Genomic DNA, 20,645 nt, shown 5'->3' on the forward strand with positions numbered 1-20,645 from the left:
AATATTTAATGTTTTTATCTTAATAAATGTAATAATTGAATAAGTATTTAATATCACATTCCATATTAAAATTAAATTAAAAAGCATTGTATTAAATTAATTTGTATTTATTTTTATTTATTTGATATTTATTTTGTTAAAAAAGAAATTTTTTATCTGTTTTACTATTTTTAAATATTTTTGTTTAATTGGGGTGCTTTATATATGAGTTGTGATATAATGTTCTTTAAATTTATAATATGTAATAATGTATATTTATTTATGTTAAATGATCGTTTAAACAGATACTAACATATATTTATTTGTGCTTGTTTGTTTAATCATTTTAGTTAATTAAAACCTAAATTACCTCTAAGGACTGTCTGTTTTGATAGCCCAGTGTATGAAGGTGGGGTAGTGATAAACAACATCAAGGACGGAGGGGGGCGGTCTAGCACAGGTTTTCTGAAAGCAGGACGCGGTGCGCGCTGCTCTGGCGGTAGGGACAGAACATCAAGCTTTATCCCTTATCTTCTGGTGTGGACCAATAGCACAGCTTCACACTTCTCAGCATCACAAACCAAAGGAGAAATCCAGTATCCTCAGACAACTGAAGCGCCTGCAGAGACCTCTGATAAGGCGAGAAGATTTTTTGCTTTGATTAAAAGCTTTTATTTGATTGGAATTTAGGTTATCGGACAATCTTTATTTTAAGTCAATTCCTCGGTTTGGATGATCTTGCATCTCCTTGACGCGCAGTTTATCAAGGATAACCCAAGACAGCCATTATTGCGGCTCTTGATTTTTTAAAGCATCGTGGAGGAGAGCAGATTCCTGTGAGTGAGCCGCATTTCATCGAAGCTTCTGTTTTCAGAGCTGATATATTGAAGCCAGTTTGGTTGACTGTTAGGTCATTCTTTTTTAGGTATTAAATTATTCTGAGGGGAATTGTAGGCTGGTTTGGTTTCCATTAATTTAGGTGGTCTTTCTTTCTTTTCAGCTTCTCCTCAGGTATTCTAATTTTGTTGGTGCGCAGATGATTTCAGTGTTATCTTTTTGCTCATGTAAACATCGCAGTGAAGAGCGCACATTTTCAGAACCTTGGACAGTAGCCGATGTTTTTCAGCAACGCGCAATGCATTTAGGGGAAAAACGAAGGTGTCTTGTCTTTTTGTGATTTTTAAAAACATCAACTGACAAGAACAACATCTTAAAATGTCTCATTTCATCCAACTTTACGAACGATGTAATTGGAATTTACAAGAGAGCAGTAAACATTGAACTCTGCAGTCATGGCGATGTCTTTATTTATGTTCATTGGCTGGTTTGAGTGTACTGCGTAAAATTGTCTTTTGTAGCCTAAATAGTGGGATGTTGTGAACATTTAAATAGCTCTACGGGTTAACAAATCATTTGTTTATCTTTTAGGCAGATGTACAGTAGAAGACTAAGAATTCGCTTAGAAATGTATGTGTATGTCAAGGAATAAAGAATTCATGCCTCAAGTCTGAATCTACAACCTTTATGATGCCTATTTTTAAAAGTCCGCAGTGTGCTTTAAGGTTTCAAATGGCCTGTTTTCCATCTAAAGAAAACATAAGGGTAGCATACTGTCAAAGTTAAACACTTTAAACAATTTTAAACTCATATGAGCAGAATAAATTGCTTAAACCAATAATACATGTCATTTCTAAAGTTCATCTATATAACCACTATGCTATCAATGGAAATAATTTTGGCCTAAGCTAATTATTTTGAAAAACAACTCAGATAATTCATTTTCAAAACATCTTAGTTTGAATAAATAATTTTTGATAATTCTAATGCAAAATGCAGGCCTAACTGCAAAGCCGACACGTTATTGTTATTAGGACACTACCAAAACCATTTGTATACACTGTAAAAAGTGATAACACGCAATTGTTACGTAAATAGACATTTCTATTTCATCTAACCCCTAAAATTAATTTGTTGTTGTAACCTAATGTATTCAGGTTGATTCAGTGATATTAAATTTATTTTTGACTTGAATTAAACCAGATGTTACCACATGAAGCTTATAATTTTAGGTAAATATCAAAAGAATCCAAAGAAGGCCTAATATTTTGAACAATACTACATACACAGTGTATTCTGAAGTATATAATACTACAAGATCAAATGTCTTTTAAGCTAAGTTGCTATGTAAAGAAATGGAAGTTTGGTCGCTCTCTCCCTCTCTGTGGTGTACAGTGTTTTACATTACAGGGAGATATACTGTATGATTACATATCAAGAATGTGATATATATTTGTCCTCTTACAGGTGAAAGTTCCCTCATCCATCCTGACATCATTCTTCTTTAAATAGAGCACAAACCTAAATTTGGATGTGTAACAGGAATTAAACAAGTCTCAGGAAGCAGTGGGGCAAGTCCTCAGCTCCAGTACTTGGCACCTTCTTTAGCTAACCACTAACCTTTGAGGTTCTGACCGTCCACATCTGGCACCATGGGAACCGTGCTTTCACTGTCTCCCAGCTACCGGAAGGCTGCCCTGTTTGAGGATGGCCCAGCGACTGTGGGCCACTACACAGCAGTTCAGAACAGCAAGAACGCCAAAGACAAGAACTTAAAACGGCACCCGCTCATCAGCGTTTTGCCATGGAAACGAATAGTGGCTGTGTCGGCCAAGAAAAAGGGTTCTAAGAAGGTGCAGCCTAATACCACCTACCAGAACAATGTTTCTCACCTCAACAATGAGAACCTCAAGAAGTCGCAGTCTTGTGCAAATCTCGCCTCATTTACCCAGGACCAGTCAAGTCCATCAAACCAAGGCTCTAAAAATTCCAACAATACAACTTTGTCTGTCAAGAAGGCACCACTCTCCAACTCCAATGTGGTCCCTGGAACCCCCAAGAGGGTGATAGTTCAAGCCTCCACCAGTGAGCTGCTGCGTTGTCTTGGGGAGTTCCTGTGCCGAAGATGCTATCGGCTCAAGCATCTCTCCCCCACTGACCCGGTGCTATGGCTTCGAAGTGTGGATCGTTCTCTACTGCTCCAGGGCTGGCAGGACCAGGGCTTTATCACACCAGCCAATGTAGTTTTCGTCTACATGCTCTGCCGTGATGTGGTCTCCTCTGAGGTGGCCACAGAGCATGAGCTACAAGCCGTGCTCCTCACCTGCCTCTACCTGTCTTACTCTTATATGGGCAATGAAATCTCATACCCTCTCAAGCCATTCCTGGTGGAGACCTCCAAGGAGACTTTCTGGGACCGTTGCCTGTCTGTTATCAACTTGATGAGTGCCAAGATGCTGCAGATCAACTCAGATCCTCACTATTTCACCCAAGTCTTTGCGGACCTCAAGAACGAAAGCCAGAAGGAAGAAGAGAGGAGTCGTCTGCTCATCGGACTGGACCGGTGAGCAGTTCTTGAGAAGTCTTTGATGGCACTCTTGTCTGGCACTTTTAAAATAGTTCTTAAAGGAATATTCCGGGTCCAATACAAGTCAAGCTCAATCGACAGCATTTATAGCATAATGTTGATTACCACAAACATTTATTTTGACCTGTCCCTCCTTTTCTTAAAAAAAAAAAAAAAAGCACAAATCTGGGTTACAGTGAGGCATTTACAATGGAAGTGAATGGGGCCAAACAGTAAATGTTAAAATACCACAAAAATACAAAATAAAATATTTTTGTGGTAAACAGCATCATGCCATAAATGCTATCAATTGAGCTTAAATTATATTTAACACAAAATAATACTTTAAATGAGTGGAATGGCTAATGGGCTTATGTTTAGAGTTTAGATTGTGCTCTCTTTTCAGAGATTGCGGTCTATGTCTTTTAAATTTACATTCAAATCATTAAATGGATTATGAAGTCTTGGTAATGCTTCATTTAAGTAGTTATAAGTCGTATGTTTGGCTTAATATTAAAAACATTTCAGCAGTGAGGTTTTCATTGCCTTCGGCAATTTGGGACATTTTGTAATAATAATAATAATAATAATAATATTAATAAAAAATGCCAGACTGGAGTGGACCCAAGAGCTCTAACATAGTGAATATTTAAAAGCTCTGATGAGAAAGGCTTCAAAAGAGGCAACAAGATAAAAATAAGAACACGAACAGCTATGAATGTGGAGCTGAAGAACCACTGACTTCTGGACATGTGCACTTTGTGTCAAGAACTTCACCAGATTGGCTCACCACTGTCAGTATACAGGAAGTTGATCCATCATCACCAGATGGACTCAAATACATTGCTGTTGCAAATTCTGCAATGAAGTGAAAGTATTAGCGTGTTTATGTCTGCAGAAATATAACATTGGCCACAAACAAGGAAAATAGGATAAAATGACTTTGAGAATGTGCCAGCATTGCACAGTGGTTGTTGGTATACAGCAAATAGTGATGGGAGAGGTTGTCTGCAAATTTATAAGAAAGGCCTACTTTATTTTCATCCATACAAAGTTGAACAAATCTCTTGTGGTTTACATCTCTGAAGCGTTACAGATTGTTTTGCTGTTGCAATATTTTCTTTAATAACTGTATTCATGTGAATGCAAACACAATCTGAAAGGCTTTAAATACTTTGAAATTGTAAGGACAACTGCATATGTGTTTAGGGAATGAAATAAGAAAAAAAAAAATACAAATAGATTATTTAGTTATGCCTGCTTCAATTAGCCATTGTTTTGTCATTTTGTTTTCGTCAATTACTCAGACTAGTTTTAATGAGGGGCTGTGTACAGAAAAGCCGGTTTTAAATGTATCAAAAACAGTGCCATCACTTTGATGAAAATCGTGTAGGTCTAAAAATACACACCAAAGGCTGACAGACTTTGGAATGGTCGGATTGTCATTAATAATGAGTCTCTGTTGCAATCCAAATGTATTGTTATTTATCACTTATTTTCACACATTTCTCTCTTGCAATTTGAGATTTTAGTAATGTTAAAGGATAATGCTGTTACATTCAAGTAATGCAATTAGGTTGGTGGCTACCTTTTGGTGGGAATGAAGATTGTGGTAGATGCAAATTAGCATTTAAATGAATTATTTAAGACGATAACATCTAAGAGCTTAGTTTCAAACCATTTGCAAATCTGAGAAACACCAAGGGTGATTCATCATAGTGACAGATGATCGATATCAATCTAAGTTAAATACCTGAAACCAATTTATCTGTGAAGTACTGTTGGGATATTCTGCATATCAGCACAGCAAAAACCAATCATAAGTGATTACTCCTTGAAAACACATGCCAAACACTGAAGATAACAAGCTCCCTGGCATTAAACTGGATGAAATGTGGTCTATTTCTGAAGATAAGCACTAATAGAAAATGAAAGCCACGTGAACCATCGGGGCATGAGTTTTCAAATACTTGTCAATGCCCCTGATTTAAAGGAATAGTTTATCCAAAAATGAAAATTCTGTCATAAATGACAACATTATTCCATACAAAAAATGCTGATAAAAACAAGGGTAGTGATCACCATTGACTTTCAGTAAATGGAAACAAGAAGCTTGGACATACTAGATAAATGTCATACTGGTTTGGGTTGCACTTTATTTTACAGTATGTATTTCAGTATACTTACAGTGCAAGAAAGTACTGAGTAATATTAGATAACTACATGTGCTTAATATGGGTTAAGGTTAGGGTTAGGTTTAAGGTTAGTACCTATTAATTACTATAGTTGTTGTAATTATATAGTGCATAAATGTAGAACAATACTGTAAAATAACGTGCTACCCTGGTTTGGATCGAAATAATGAGTGAGTAAATGATGAAAGAATATCTACTTTGGGGTAAAATTATTCCAGACTGTGGGACATTTGCAGCTATTCATGACATGGTCATAGTGAGGACTGCATTATATATGATTTTTTATATATGCCCACTTTAAAACATCTCAGTAGTGCTAAATTGTGCATGCTTTCTTTCAGTAGTGATGTGTCTCAATTTTCTTTAAAGAGTAAAAAGAAAAAAAAAAGAATGTGACAGTCATATACGCACATTATTGTTTCTGTTAACTCATGCAAAAGCCTGTTCTTTTCATGATACAAAAGATGTCCCTGAGCGGTGAGATGGATCAATATGCTGTATGACTACTTGCCCTGCTGCATTGCTTTATGTGACAAACAGTGTATATGAATAAGATGGTTGAGGAAGCAAACAATTCACTCAGTAATGTGCAAGTAGAGGTTTAGACATGAATATTGAGTACAGCAATGGGGACATGCACTTTTCTGTGAGATATTGTGTGAGTTTGAGGTGGCGGGGCTAAAATAGGTGCCTGCTATCACTTGCCCCAGCCCACAAAAATGTGCCATTTTTTCACTTGCATCACAGAGTAGTTCTTTGAAAAAAAAGTCAAACATTTAAAAAAGACAAGCAAAAGATTAAAACTCCTATCAAACACTCTGTATCTTGTTGCGTAGTTTCTTTGTAGAACTAAAGAGACAGTGTTACAACAAGGACTGCATGGGTGTGTGAGCGTGTGAGTTTATTTGTATATTGACGAATGTGTTGTAAGTTAATTTTCCAGGAACAGAGCATGGCCAGGCTTATTAGAGGGCAGTACTCTATAGTTTCGGGCTAGAGTTTGACAGACGGGTGGGAAGGGGTTTACTGATCGGTTCCAATTTTGTTATTTAAAAAAAAGACAAAAATCTGTTGCTTTAATTGAACTTTTTCATTTTGTTTCTGCTTTTTATTTTTTTTATTTTTGTACTGTGATGAGAAATAAAATGCACTGATCATTAAAGATATAAACAACAGTGTGGTTGTTTTAGGAAAGTATAGTTATTTGCTTATTTGAGATTTCGCAGCTGATAACGCCAAAACAACACTAATTCTGGTGTAGCACTGTTCAAACTGTAATGAGTCACATATTGGCACAGGTGTATTATATAACTACAGCTCAGCAACTTGAAAATTGGAGGTTTCCCATCAAAATGTCCTTTTCTCAATGATGTGGTCTCACACATTGACTAATGGTAGCTTCCTAAAGAATAAAATTCCCTCTATCAATATACATAATGGATACCACTGTTTGTCTGGTATAGCATTTAAAGCAATGCCTCTACCAGTAGTAATAGTGTGCTTTTTTTTTTTTTTTTTAGCAGACTCACAAGGCAATACAATCAAATATAATGTTGACTAAAGTGTCAGCCTTGCAAAAAACTTATTGGAGCATAGATGCAGGGTATATATTCAGTGTTTTAAAGGGATAGTTCACCCAAAAATAAAAATGTTGTCATCATTTACCTCATGTTTTTCCAAATTTGTAAGATTTTATGCATGCTAGCATTAGTCACCATTCACAGTCATTGCATATTTTTTTAGATACAATGAGCATGAATGTAACTGAGGCTAACATTCTGCCTTTTTGTGTTCCACGTAAGTGAGGCATATGGGTTTGGAACAGCAAAAGGGTACGTAAACGATGACTAACTTTTCATTTAACGTGATCTGTAGTTTAATCCAGAACCTCAGGGTAAAAGAGTAAGGATCACTCATTTTATTGCTAAATTGCCATTATGAACCCGAGAACCAACATTAAAGGTGTCAATCGCCCAAAAATAAAATTCTCTCATCGTTTACTCACCGTCATGCCATCCCAGATGTGTATGACTTTCTTTCTTCTGCAGAACACAAATGAAGATTTTCAGAAGAATATTTCAGCTCTGTAGGTCCTAACAATGCAAGTGAATGGTGACCAGACCTTTCAAGCTCCAAAAATCCCATAAAGGCAGCATAAAATGAATGATTCCAGTGATATGATAGGTGTGGGTGAGAAACAGATCAATATTTATGTCCTTTTTTTTTTTTTTTTACTATATATCTCCACTTTCACATTCTGAAAGTGAAAGTGGAGATTTATATTAAATATAATTGTTTTAATATTGATCTGTTTCTCAAAAGTGAATTAAAGTAAAAGTGATTGCATGGCTTCAGCATACACATATTCAACCACTGAACCATAGTATGGATTACTTTTATGCTTCTTTTTTGGAGCTTAAATGATCTGGTCACTGTTTACTTGCATTGTATGGGCCTACAGAACTGAAATATTCTTAAAAAAAAAAAAACTGCTTAGCACAAGAAAGATAGTCATACACATCTGAGATGGCATGAGGGTGAGTAAATGATGAGAGTAAATTATTTTTAGTGAACTATCCCTTTAAAATGCCTATATGTGAATTTGAAGAGTGAAGATTGTGCAATACAGGAAAAATACATCAGTGTGTGAACCACGCGACCCAATGGACAAGCAGCAGATTTTCTGTGGCCCCTCTTCAGACAGGTTAAAATGTCATTAACAGATTCCTAGGGGCAAACAGCTGCTCTCGCTGGATTTAAAGCAATTTTACCTTTTGGGTCAAATCATTAAATAAATACATGACAATATATTAGTGTGAATAAGCAAAAGTAACAGACACTTCAAGGACAAGTTTATTTCAGGAGCAGATATTTGGTGCAGCCTGTATTTGATTAACAAAATGGTAAATCAGTAATAAGTCTGCAATATAGTATAATGTTTCTGCTTAGTGAAAGAATTTTAATATCTGAACATGAATTAAAAAATGCATAAATTACAGAATAATAATTGCATTAAAATAGATATGAAAAAGCTGTGTTTAACAACCTGATTTGGTCCAAGCATGGGTAGCATCTTTTAAAAACATAATTTTAAAATAATATATTACTTAAACAGGAGAAGTATAAAAGTAGGCACATTGATTGATCAGATTACATCTCAAGGATGCTAATATTAACAAAGATGAACAGGTATAATTAAACAAATTTGAACAAACAACAAGTTTTTTAAGGAATTAAATTATTCAGCACTTAAAATGCAGCAGTAGGGTTCACGACAAGAACAAAAAGATGAATACACAAGATGACTATTACTAACAAAACAGATCGCTCTACCCACAGAAAGAGTTGTAAAATAGTATTTTAAACAGTATAACTGAAAATCAAACAAGTCTTATTTTTTAAGGCAACAGAGAGCATTCACATATTGCCTAATCATTGGCAATGAAAGACACTGTGTTAGATTCAAGAAAAGCCTGATTTAACAGTAATTAAAAGTGCATTTGTTCTGTTTAAAATTCACCTTTCTGACAAAGTGTTCTAAGGGACCGTGAGCAATTCCTGAACAGTGAGGAATCTGTTACTTGGGTGTCTGTTGTCTGTGGGTAGGGTGTCTGACTTTATCTTCCAAACAGCACTGGCACTGTGTGCTTCTGCTGACACACTTTACTGAAACAGGCTTATAGTCAAGAGGAAGCATACTGGGACAGAGAGGAAGAGGATAAGAGAGTGTAATAAAAGAGAGAGAGAAAGAGAGCGAGTGAGTGAGTGAGGGAAGATGGGCAAGAGGGGCTGCTCGTATTGGCTTTGTAAGTGGACCTGTTCAGTTATCTAAACATCCTTATTTTTTTTTCATGAGAAGTAAAATTGTGTAAGCTAAAAAGACCTGTTTTCAGATAATATATCTTGATTTAAGTTTTTTTTTTTTTTTCTTGGTCCATTGGTAATAATTATTTTCTTATTTTGAGCACCTCACTATATTTGGTTTGAATTATGCTTAAAACTAGTAAAAGCAATTTACAAATGGGGTAAGAAAAATAACCTAGTTCAATATATACAGTATTTTCTAAAAGCATGTCTTTATATCCTACACCACATTGCTTCACAAGTACATTTATCACGTTTTAAGTATATTTGGAATACTGCAAAACAAACAGATATACTGAGTAGAAACATTAATTTTTGCAGTGCAAAGTATACAAATGGATGTTTGTGGAACATTGTGATAGAAATCAGGCATGCATAAGCGTTCACATTTAACCTGAGGCTATTTCAAAACCATATTGACTGTGCTGATTGCAGGCATTCCTGATCACTTGCTAAACATTATAGGCCTGGATCACTAGTTGTGGGCCACAACTAACTATCCGATCCATTATTTCCCATTTATATCACATCACGTGCCGCGGTACATCACAGCAAGGACAAATGCTATGCTGATGGGAGCTTAACTATGTTTTTGGCCACAAGGAATGATCCTAATTAACAGATAAAAAAAAGATAATTCTTCCTGAGCTACCAGTCACAGACATTACAAAGAAACAATGATTAAAAAAGAAGATTTATGAAACTCCTTGCTTAGGAATGAAGATCAGTTTGGCACTTTGTCTGTCAGTACCAGAAGCTTTAAACTAAGGCAGACGTTGATTTTATTAATATGAATAAATACTGCTCTTTCTTTCATTCTCACTCTCATATTTGAACACACACTCATACACATAGAGTGGCTTTAAGAAGTATTTGGACACTTAAGCCACATTTTAAAATGTATGAATTTTATGGCATTAGATACAAAATATCAAAACAAGCAGAATCTGCAATCAAATGATACAAGAGCTTTTCTTAGAACAGACTTCATTTCTGAGCCATATTTGCAATTACTTTTAACAGACTGGTGTCAAGGACATTTTTAGTGGATATATGAATTTTCACACAGGTGCTAGCAGATTAACCACAGGAGTAGTTCATCACATTAACTATGTTCCTTACCCACTAATGTTTGACAACCAGAGAGTTTCTCAAATATTTTGGGTCTTCAATATTGAAGAGTAGGTCTCTGGTTTTAGCATTTAAAACCTAAAAAAGTAGTTTTGCATGGAAATTTTGATTGAAAAATAAATGCCACTTGCTTGGACATTCATGTATATTTAAGTGTGAATTAAGTGTCCAAATAATTGTTGGGGCCACTGTACTGTAGATGTGCAAAGTTTACAAATATTACAGCTTGCTAATTTTTTTGTTAAACAACGCATTGCATATTGAAAAGCCATTTGACAAGTGAAAATGGACCATAACGGAACAACTGGTTGCCTGTTCTCTTCAAATATTGTTTGGTGATAAAAACATATTTTTGTCCTTTATGGCTCATATAAATAATGGCGACCACATTTGTGCTATTTTGAATTCAGTCTTTGTAAACATAAGAGTGTCTCTTTTGTCTATTTTACAGCTTCATTACAGAAATAAGTAAATGTTAAAATGATCCTCCTTGATTATTTTGCGACAGGCCAAAGAATCAGCCAGGGTGACTGGATGACTGCGCCTGGTATGTTCCCTGAAATGGCGTATGTTTCTCATGGGACCACTATTATTATATAAAATGGCAATAGAAAATAAAATAGCCTGACGCAATCATCACCTCATTTGTGCTGCCTCTACTTCAAGATAAAGAAATGTGAGTAAATTACAGTTCTCGCCTACCTACGTTATATGTAGTGTATACAGTACATTATGTAAGATACAATCCAATATTCTCTATGACAGTTTCTGTGTACAATATTTACCTAGCTATAGATTACCAGAAATATGCAGAAGAATTATAGTTTAAATTACGAGAAAGTTTAACGCTTCTCTCTGAGCAGTTTAAAGATATGATCAACATATCCCTCTCAACAAGCTCCGATAAACAAAATTCAGCAGCAACTCCAAAACTGCATATAATCTGTGCGAGACATCGGGCCATAAGTAAAGCTATTCTTTATCCCACATAAACCACTGATCAAAAACCAACATATTCCCTTTAAAGAAAAACCCTCCAGTATTTCAAAACATAAGTTAGATATTTTTAAAGCCCTGCGTCTCCTGTTACACATAAATATTACATTTATGATTACCCTTCATTTGGTTGTAATATTTAATAAATTAATGGATCTGCGCCTGAAAACTCGTCTTTGAGGATGTATATCTTCCGAAGTTTGGAATTTAGGGAAAAACATTTCTATTATATTACTACCAGAAAAATCTAATATTCCTTCTTGCCTGCCTCCATGCAAATTTGGTATGGCTTCATTTCTGAGGTTCAAAATGTTTTGACTAGTATAAAGCAGATGATATCCTACAGTTAAGAGGGGCTGTTTGAACCTCTAGTTGCCTGGCACTGAGAGAATATATCCTGATCTGTTTTTGGTGAAGTCTGGCTGTGATTGGTTGATCTTGGTTTCCACAACGACAGTACACTTCCTCCCATTCATACTGCATTGAATGGGGCTGACAATGTTCACCTGTAGCTTCCTCTTCTCACTAGAAAGAGAGAAAGAGAGAGATGTTATTGAACATTTCATTTCATTTATTATTTCTTTCCCCACCAAAATTATCCATATGCTTTGTTTTGGTCCACAGAGGATCAGCTTTAACTCTGTGTGCTTGTAGCATCTTGTTGGTTGTTTCTAGGTGGATGGGCATTTTACACCACACTCTCAATGAAAGTGATCAATGAAACAATACAGTACTTAGCTGAGCCAGAACAGCTATGTTTTCAGAGGGGTGAGAATGAAAAAGGAAAAGTATCTCACACACTCTACAGTTAGATCTGCAATCAGAACAGGATGTTGTGTATTCAACAGATGCAGTTCACATTGCAGTCAATAGATCCAACCCCTAAAAGTTTAAACCAGTCAAGCTTTTAGCACCATATACTGTGTCCTCTTATTTAATCCGAAAGCTGTTTCAATACATCAAGCTATTTTTAACATGAAATGTAACGTAATACCCCTTTATAAAGAAACTTTTAAAAGTGTCTCCACAAAACCCATTTAGAGCAGCCAGTCAGCAGAAAGGAGAAAGATTACAGAGTAATGCAATAACAAAAAAAAAAAGATTATTTTCATCTTGTAAATCATAGCACAAATTGTTTAATTTAAAAGCACAAAAAGTTCATTCAACATTTGTTTTGGAAAACATGTCTTATTATCTTCAGAAATGCTGTAAATTTATCTCACGTTAATATATCTTGTTTTGAGGATATTTTGATATTTTTCCTGGAGAACAAGGCAAAATACAGATTTTTTATTTTATTTTAGCTGGAAAGATTTTGTGTGTATTTTTATGCAGAACCATAACAACTCAGCTACCTCCTAAATTGGGACTCTGATTCAAAAGAGTGACATTCACAAGGCAACCTTTGGTAGGAAATCCTACAGATGATAAACTCACCATTATAAAGTCTTCAGCCAACAGACACAACCCTGTTTCCATAAGTTACTGTACCAGCAGGCTGCAGCGGCAGACGTTTCTATGGCAACCCAAAGAACCCCATCATGTGGTAGGGCTGGTCTAGCAAGCCAACAGACGGTCTGCACCAGCATCATTCATTTTACCTCTAAATGGAGCCCAGTTACATATCTAGACACCAAAACCAGCCACATGCTTACTGTAGGCACTTTTCATTAATAGGGCACAAATTAGGGCCTAAAACACTTGTAATTTTGTATTTTAGTAAGTGAAAGAAGGTGCTTAACCTTGAGAAAATGTTGATCTCATGAGCTCAAACTAAATTTTATATGAGCTGATTTATTTTCTCTAAAGTTTCCTTGAGGTTTGCAATTTCTTACAAACCTTTTGGACATACACAGTTTACATTTTATGTGATTTTGTCATTTTATACCAATATACATTAGTTAAATTGATAACATTTAATAAATAAATAATAAAAACATTTTATTTCATAAATTAAAAAAATTGATACTATAATAATATAAATACAGTTTAAAAGTTATCTGATTTTGTAACTAATAAACATCAGTTAAACGTAACAATTAAATAGACGATAAAAAAAAAAGTGTTTTTAAAATTATTTAATAAAAAATGGAAACAGGGTTACAAATTAAGCCTAAATTAACCTGATTTAACAGATGGGGATACATTTTCTGTGTTTAAAACTAGAGAGTTAAAAGTTAATTAGATAATATAAAATATCTAATAGTTATCAGAACAAAACAACATGCGATTTGTGCCCACGACTGTTTTATTTGTGGACACTGCCGTTAAAAAGTTAACACTACGCAACATGTTCAACAAGTTTGTTTGTGTGTCTTGTTTCATAATAGTGCATAGCGAATGTTGAAACAGTATGTGTGTGTGTGTGTGTGTTCTTCATCCATCATTGCAAAACTGCTGAAAAAACTCTACAAGAAATAAATAAATGTATCAAATAACCATTTGGAAACTTCCTGGTTCAATCTCAAAGTTGATACTTCTGAAGGAGTCTCTCCCTCATCAGTGTCTGACTCCAGTTCAAACATACAGCTGAACACCACTATTTTCACTGTCAGTCATATTGCTTGTGATGTCTAGTTATAGGAAGCAGAGATGTGAAATATTTGCCCTATTCTAGATATGGGGCGGGGAGCACCAGCTAATTTGTATTTAAAGAAAAACACACACAAAAACAGCTCGTTTTTATTCCCACCCAAAAATTGGCATTTTCAACATGGTATAATACATTATCTGTAGGGTATTCAGAGGTGAAAATTCACAGACACATTCTGGGGATACCACAGATTTAAATTACATCTTGTGTAGCTGAGGTTTGATTTTAGCAACAGGGGCAGATTTTAGCAACAGATTTCCCCACACTGAGCACCTCCCTCTGTGCCAGACACTCTAACAGAGGGCTAGGGAGCAAACAGCTCTGCATGGCCCACTGGAAAATCAATTCTTTCCAGCCCTACTCTCCACCTTGCCTCTGCCCTTCACGCCTCACCACCTCTGAAGGCTGCTTTGCTACCAGAATAGTATTAAGGGTTAAGGAGGAGGAAGAAGGAGGCACTCATGGGATGCAGAAGTAACTGGTAAATACCACTCAAGTCACTTTAACTTTACCAGATAGTAGAGCCATTTGAGGAGTAGCCATATTATAAAACATATAATAAGACTGAAACATAGATTAGTACAAATTAAAGCTGAAGATTTTTTTTGTACTTGGACATTTTCAAATGTGTCACAATACTTTTTGCAGGACCCTCTTCATGTGTATGAACCCTCATTGCATTAATCTTTTACTCACACACACCAGCAGATGCTACTGGTAAAAGAACAACCTCTTCTGAACTCTACTCTGTGTGTGTGTGCACATCTCTATTTATCGGCACCACTAATTAATTTGGGGTCTAGCCAATTCAGTGGGTTGAAGATAGGGAGAAAAATATGTGTGGGAAGAAATAATAAATATATAGTCTTTGTATAGTCACACCTCACATCTTAAATTAGCAGATATGCCCTTGGGCTAATCCATCTTCACATCCCCAGAAAGAGCTAAAAGTATAATGCTTGCTGTGCACTTGAGAGAGGAGAGGCAGCATCCCAGCATCCTTTACTCTATCCCGCCCCACCCCAGATCAGACTGCACTCCCTTTATCACATGGTGTTGTTATGCACCTCAAGTGTGCAGGTCTCTCTCTCTCTCTCTCTCCCACACACACAAACACGCACACACACGCACACAAACACGCACACACACGCACGCACACGCGCGCGCACGCACACACACATACACACACAGACCTCCTCAAGCTGTGTGCACCTTTTGAGGGTGCTATTAATATATTGTCTACAGTATACAGGGATTAGTATACAGAGCACAGTAGGGCATATCTGCTAATTTAAGATGTGAGGTGTGACTATATAAAGACTATATATTTATTATTTCTTCCCACACATATTTTTCTCACTATCTTCAACCCACTGAATTGGCTAGACCCCAAATTAATTTGTGGTGCCGATAAATAGAGATGTGCACACACACAGAGTAGAGTTAATTTAAATGTATCAACCTGACTATATTTGGCTAAACCATTTTTTTATTTAATCAATCAGATCAGGCAGACAACATTTTTTACATTAACAACTGCAAATTATCCTTTTTAATAGTGCATTAATGCTACAATTTACTAGATCAAAGCACGAAGCAGCCCATATTTCCTAAATGGATAGCTGCATGATATCAAGCTTCAGAGAAACCAGCACATATCTGCCGCTTGGAGTAAAAACAGGTACAGTGTATTCCTGAGACTGGTTATCAGGAACTGAAATTACCAGCAGCGGGTGTTGATGCATATCAGTAATATTTAGGCAGTACAAATTGACTTAGTTTGGTGATAGTGATAGATTTGCTTCCTGTTGAGGGTTCACAGGGATCAAGGAAGACGTGCGAGTCAGAGATTAACTTTGCCGAAAGTTTCAAATGAATCACAATTTACAGAATTGTATCTGATGGAGTGAACCGGTTTGTAGGGTGCAGCCTGTAGTATGGAGCACATACTTTGATCCTCTTCCAGATTTACCTCTCAGTCTCTATGAGGGGTGGGGAAAACCACTGACCGATTCACACTAGACAATCTGTTCTTCATTGCTCGCAATACAATGGGACATATGTCCCATAAAAGACAGCACATGTTATATATCTGACATCCATTATTATCTGCCCTGTTGACTACAGAGGAAGGACTGTCATTTCCTGAAAGAATTCTCAAGGGAGCTGCACAATCTTAATTACATTTTTTGGGACAAGTCCCAAGAAAAGATTTCAATTTCTGGTCAATTAAATTCATATAAAGATCATCTTAGCTTGTATGTTCTCATTTATGAGAGCCACTTTAAAAAAACTGACACGTTGATTTCATGATATAAAGGTCTAATAAGAGGTAACCAATAGGGTTAATGCAGACTCACAGAGCATGGCAAGAAGATGCTGATGTTGGACTCAAGCATAACTCCCATCTGATTATGTTTATGCACCAATAAAGCTGCTTAAATTCCTTCATCAATTTCTGAACATCAGAGCACAGAGGATCACTGTAGGAGGGTCAGGGAAGGTGAAATTTAAAAGAGTATGGTTAATGAAAAGAAGAGACTTCTGAGAGATGTAAGGAAAGAGAGAAGAGACTGGGTGTATAAAAGAGAGGAACAGAGAGGTTGAGTGAGGATGAAGGGTGTCTGGGGAGAAAGTGATCAGGGAGATGATTTTGACTACAGAACAGAGATAAATGTGCATTGTATCAGAAAATGGCTAGTTATCCAATTTAAAGAGAAAATGAAGGGAGCCATTATGGAGAATGTTTTTGAAAGTATCAGTTTTTGGTGAAAAAACAAAACCAAAAATATTGCTATGTGGATGAGAGGCATAAACGCAGCAAAATCAATGCGTTTTCAAACGAAAACCATAGTGTGGATGTGGCCTTAACCTGCAATTCATAACACAACGCAAGTAGGTTGCACATTCTCAGTAGGGTTCTACGATATATAACATTTATTGAAATATCGCAATATACATATGTAATGATTTTAATACAGTAACGCTCAAGGCAACGCAGATAGCGGAGAATAGACTGTGTGCACTATTGTCATTTGGTGTGTGTATGTGCAGTGTGCAAAGGTGCTGACTCAAATGGTGGAGCATGTCACAATTTGTGCATATGTAGCCGTAACAAGCACTGTCCTCTGCATTGCGTGTGCTGATATTAATGAGACCAGATGCCAGTTTGCAATTTGCCAGTTTGCAAACTTAAACTTTGCTTAAACTTGGCTGTGGTCTGAGTGGATATATCAAAGGATGGGTTTCAATTAATGGATTGTCCCTTGAATCATTCCTCTGTCTTAAGTTCAGCATGGACTGAAAACAAGCACGTTAAACCAAAGAGGAAAGTGAATCTACCAATCGCTTCTGGGCATTTATTTCAAAATAAAAGTCCCACATTGAATTAACTAATTTTGAAATTAATACAAACATGAATTACAATGTAAACATAAAATACATTATTTTACAACACATTTTTAAGGATATACCACAATATGGTGAAATTAACTTTATATTCATATACCTTTTATAATTTTTTTTATATAAAAATAATTGAAGATTTATTTTAATATCCGCTACATAGCTAATGGTAATGTGATTTGATTTGTGGAGACATTAAATAAGCAGGTGCCCATGAGTCACACAGATGGAGGGGATGGGGGTTGTACATGAGCCAATGAAGCATCCTACCATCACTGCATCTCTGGATGGTTGGAATGCAGTGAGTGAAAGAATGTAAGAGACAAGAGCAGTGGGGGCGGAGCAGGGAGAGAGAGAGAGAGAGAGAGCACAGGGACTTAGCAATGCAGTGCTAGCACAAGAGAAAGTAGGTCAGATTCTGTCACTCCAACTTAAACGCACATAAACACAAAATCAAACCAATCCACCTACACTCTGACAGTGATATAAATCCCCCAAGTCGTCTTCTTCAGCTAAGCCTTTCTCATCAATAGTTCTAGGTGACTAAACACAGAAACACAGCCAGCTCATTAGATAACGCAACACTAAATGAACAGAGACATAGCTATTTATTTTTACCCCACAATAATATATTGATCTCCTAACACCAAATATCAATATTTTTCACTTATATACATACACATACATTTCACATATATTCACATTCATATTTTTGGGAAAGAAATGACAAAAATTTGACAACGACAAAAATTTGAATAGTTGGAAAAGTACCTGCAAACTTGAAATTGGTAAGAGTATAAGTCTAACTTTTTTCATTTGCACCAAAATAATATCGTACAGCCAGGACTCTTGATTTTCTTTCCTTGTGTGTACATGAGTGTATGCACATCAAAGATGAGAAACGTTTTCCTTCTTTGACTGACACAAGAGTGTGTGAGGAAAGAGAGATGTGGTGAAACAAGTTATCATAAGGATTTCAGCAGTGGCAATTTCTCAGGGCCAGCAAAGCTTTCATTCTCATTGACCTTTTTGCCTATGTATTTTCAATTTCTTTTCACTCCTAATTCATCTACAAATGAATAGCAAAAAACAAAGTTTCTCCAATCAGAATTTATTCATCGATGCTTACAAGCAAAGTGTGACAACTGTTTCACAAATCGTATGCCCGAAGACAAAGCAGCGCGGGAGTCTGAGCTTCACCCCGTCAGGCCTTCAGAATTTCCGCAGAATCCTTCAACACTGCAGTGAATAGACATCTAAAGACAGACTGTCAGATTCATCAGACAATCAGATTGATTTATTTGTTATTGGTGGGTGTGGTCATTAGGATATGTCCCAGTCCAGGCCATCCAGCTGGCCTTGAGTGACGCAGTCACATTTTAAGTGAAGTATGTAATTTGAAAGCGAAGAGTGCAAGATCTTGCAGATGAGTCGGTTGTCATCACACTGGTATTGCCGTTAAGAAACAGATACTTATGGATGTAAAAATAAAAAAAGTAATGAGATGTTCTGCATGATCATGTGATTGATTACAGGAAAGGAGGACTGATTTTCACTTCAAGTAAATTGGTAAGTGCTTTATGCATTGTTATAGCAACATCAGGAGTTTTCTAAGTGTAAATTAGGCTGCTTGAGCATTCAGTGTCGGTTCAAGTTTTGAAAAGTAACCATGTATCCTTACAAAACAAAATGTATTGCAAGGATAATTTAAATCACAAATATTATTAGAGACCGTTTCTTGGTATTAGTCCTCCTTGGTTCTGGCTTTCGTGTGTGGACACGTTTTATAAAGTTAATTGGTATTATTAGTTGGCTGCAACGTAATATATGATATATGACATATGGTGTCTTATTCATTGTGAAACTGTGTTATCTTAATGGGATGAATGGCACTGAAGGCCTAGACTTAACATGCACGTGCCACGGCTGTATTTCAGTAATAGGCAATTCAGACCAGCCTTTACCTCGACAAGGCAGGCAAATAGAAGCTATTTAGAGAAGGATCTCTCTTTATCTCTCTCCCTCTCTCTTTCACTCAATAGCATTCTAAACCGGCAGGCCAACTAATGGACTAAATATCAGACAGGCATGGATTGTCCAGTTGCTATGGAAACTGCATCTGTAGCACCGCAAGTGAGGTGAGGTGAGAAATAGGGTGGAAGAGAGAGACAAATAGAGAAGGAATGGGAAAAAGAGTTAGTGGAGGAGTAAGAAAGAGAGAATAAGGGAAGTACTGCAAAAATCATTGTCTTAATCAGTATTTTAGTCATAATAATATCTAAAGATCCTTAAAAAAATACATTTACTTGAGAAGAAAAATTGCAGTAAGATATACAGACTTGTTTTTAGAGAATATACAGTATCTTGAAATAAGTTCAGTATAAAGGATGACCTTGCTTAAGGACACAATGATTGTGGCCAGCAACACAGCACACAGTCGCTGGCAAACAGACTAATGAGGCCTGCGAAAAGTACCCATTATTCTGTGCATTTATAATACAGCACATTAGGCACACAGTAGTATCCTTTCCTGGCTCTATGCTGAATCATGCCTGCCTCCCATTACACTAATGCTATAACACACTCAAGTTATCAAGTGTCTGAGGAAACAGAAATTTGATCTCATCAATGGAGGAAATGAAGAAAATTAACTTATAAGCCTCTGCTCTGAAACTTCAAATTCATGATCAATAAAGAACAAATAGTGCTGATGCATGAATTACTGTCTGGAAAGACAAAAAAATATATCTATATTTGTATACTGAAAATATATGTTTATATATAATTTTGCTATTGAATTTGAAGAAAAACACGAGCAAGATTGTAATGATTAAAACAAAACAAATCAAAGCAAAGCAAAGCTAAACAAAGATGAGTTCAAAAGCTGGCTCAAGAAACAAAATTGCTCCCATTGTAATCAACAAATCCATCTACAATTCATGTGAATGTGACGTGAAGACGTTCAGTGCACCGCTTCAGTTAATTGACACCCTTTTCATTATTTCTCACGTTACTTTAGGCATTTTATTTTCTCTCTGTCTGAAAATCATGTTTGAATTGATTACTTAATTATATAACT

General features: G+C 36.1%; 2 protein-coding genes across 2 annotated transcripts in view; one reads left to right on the forward strand and one right to left on the reverse strand.

The window, feature by feature from the left end:
• Positions 1–531: 531 nt before the first annotated feature.
• On the forward strand, positions 532–6,718 carry cdk5r1b (cyclin-dependent kinase 5, regulatory subunit 1b (p35)). The gene is made up of 2 exons (XM_052103190.1): positions 532–815; positions 2,284–6,718. The coding sequence occupies exon 2, from the start codon at positions 2,469–2,471 to the stop codon at positions 3,381–3,383; it is 915 nt and encodes a 304-aa protein (XP_051959150.1). The 5' UTR covers positions 532–815; positions 2,284–2,468; the 3' UTR covers positions 3,384–6,718.
• Positions 6,719–8,369: 1,651 nt separating this feature from the next.
• The window catches only part of myo1d (myosin 1D), a 98,576-nt gene continuing 86,300 nt past the window's right edge, over positions 8,370–20,645 (reverse strand). Inside the window, exon 22 of the mRNA XM_052102821.1 lies at positions 8,370–12,093. Coding sequence (XP_051958781.1) covers positions 11,937–12,093 — 157 coding nt within the window. The 3' untranslated portion in view covers positions 8,370–11,936. The remainder of the gene's footprint in view (positions 12,094–20,645) is intronic.

Source organism: Xyrauchen texanus, chromosome 33 (assembly GCF_025860055.1).
Source record: "Xyrauchen texanus isolate HMW12.3.18 chromosome 33, RBS_HiC_50CHRs, whole genome shotgun sequence".
NCBI classification, from domain to species: Eukaryota; Metazoa; Chordata; class Actinopteri; order Cypriniformes; family Catostomidae; genus Xyrauchen; species Xyrauchen texanus.

Bases quoted from the DNA above. Each gene is read 5' to 3' on its own strand.
- cdk5r1b (XM_052103190.1), top strand. From the start codon at position 2,469: ATGGGAACCGTGCTTTCACTGTCTCCCAGCTACCGGAAGGCTGCCCTG.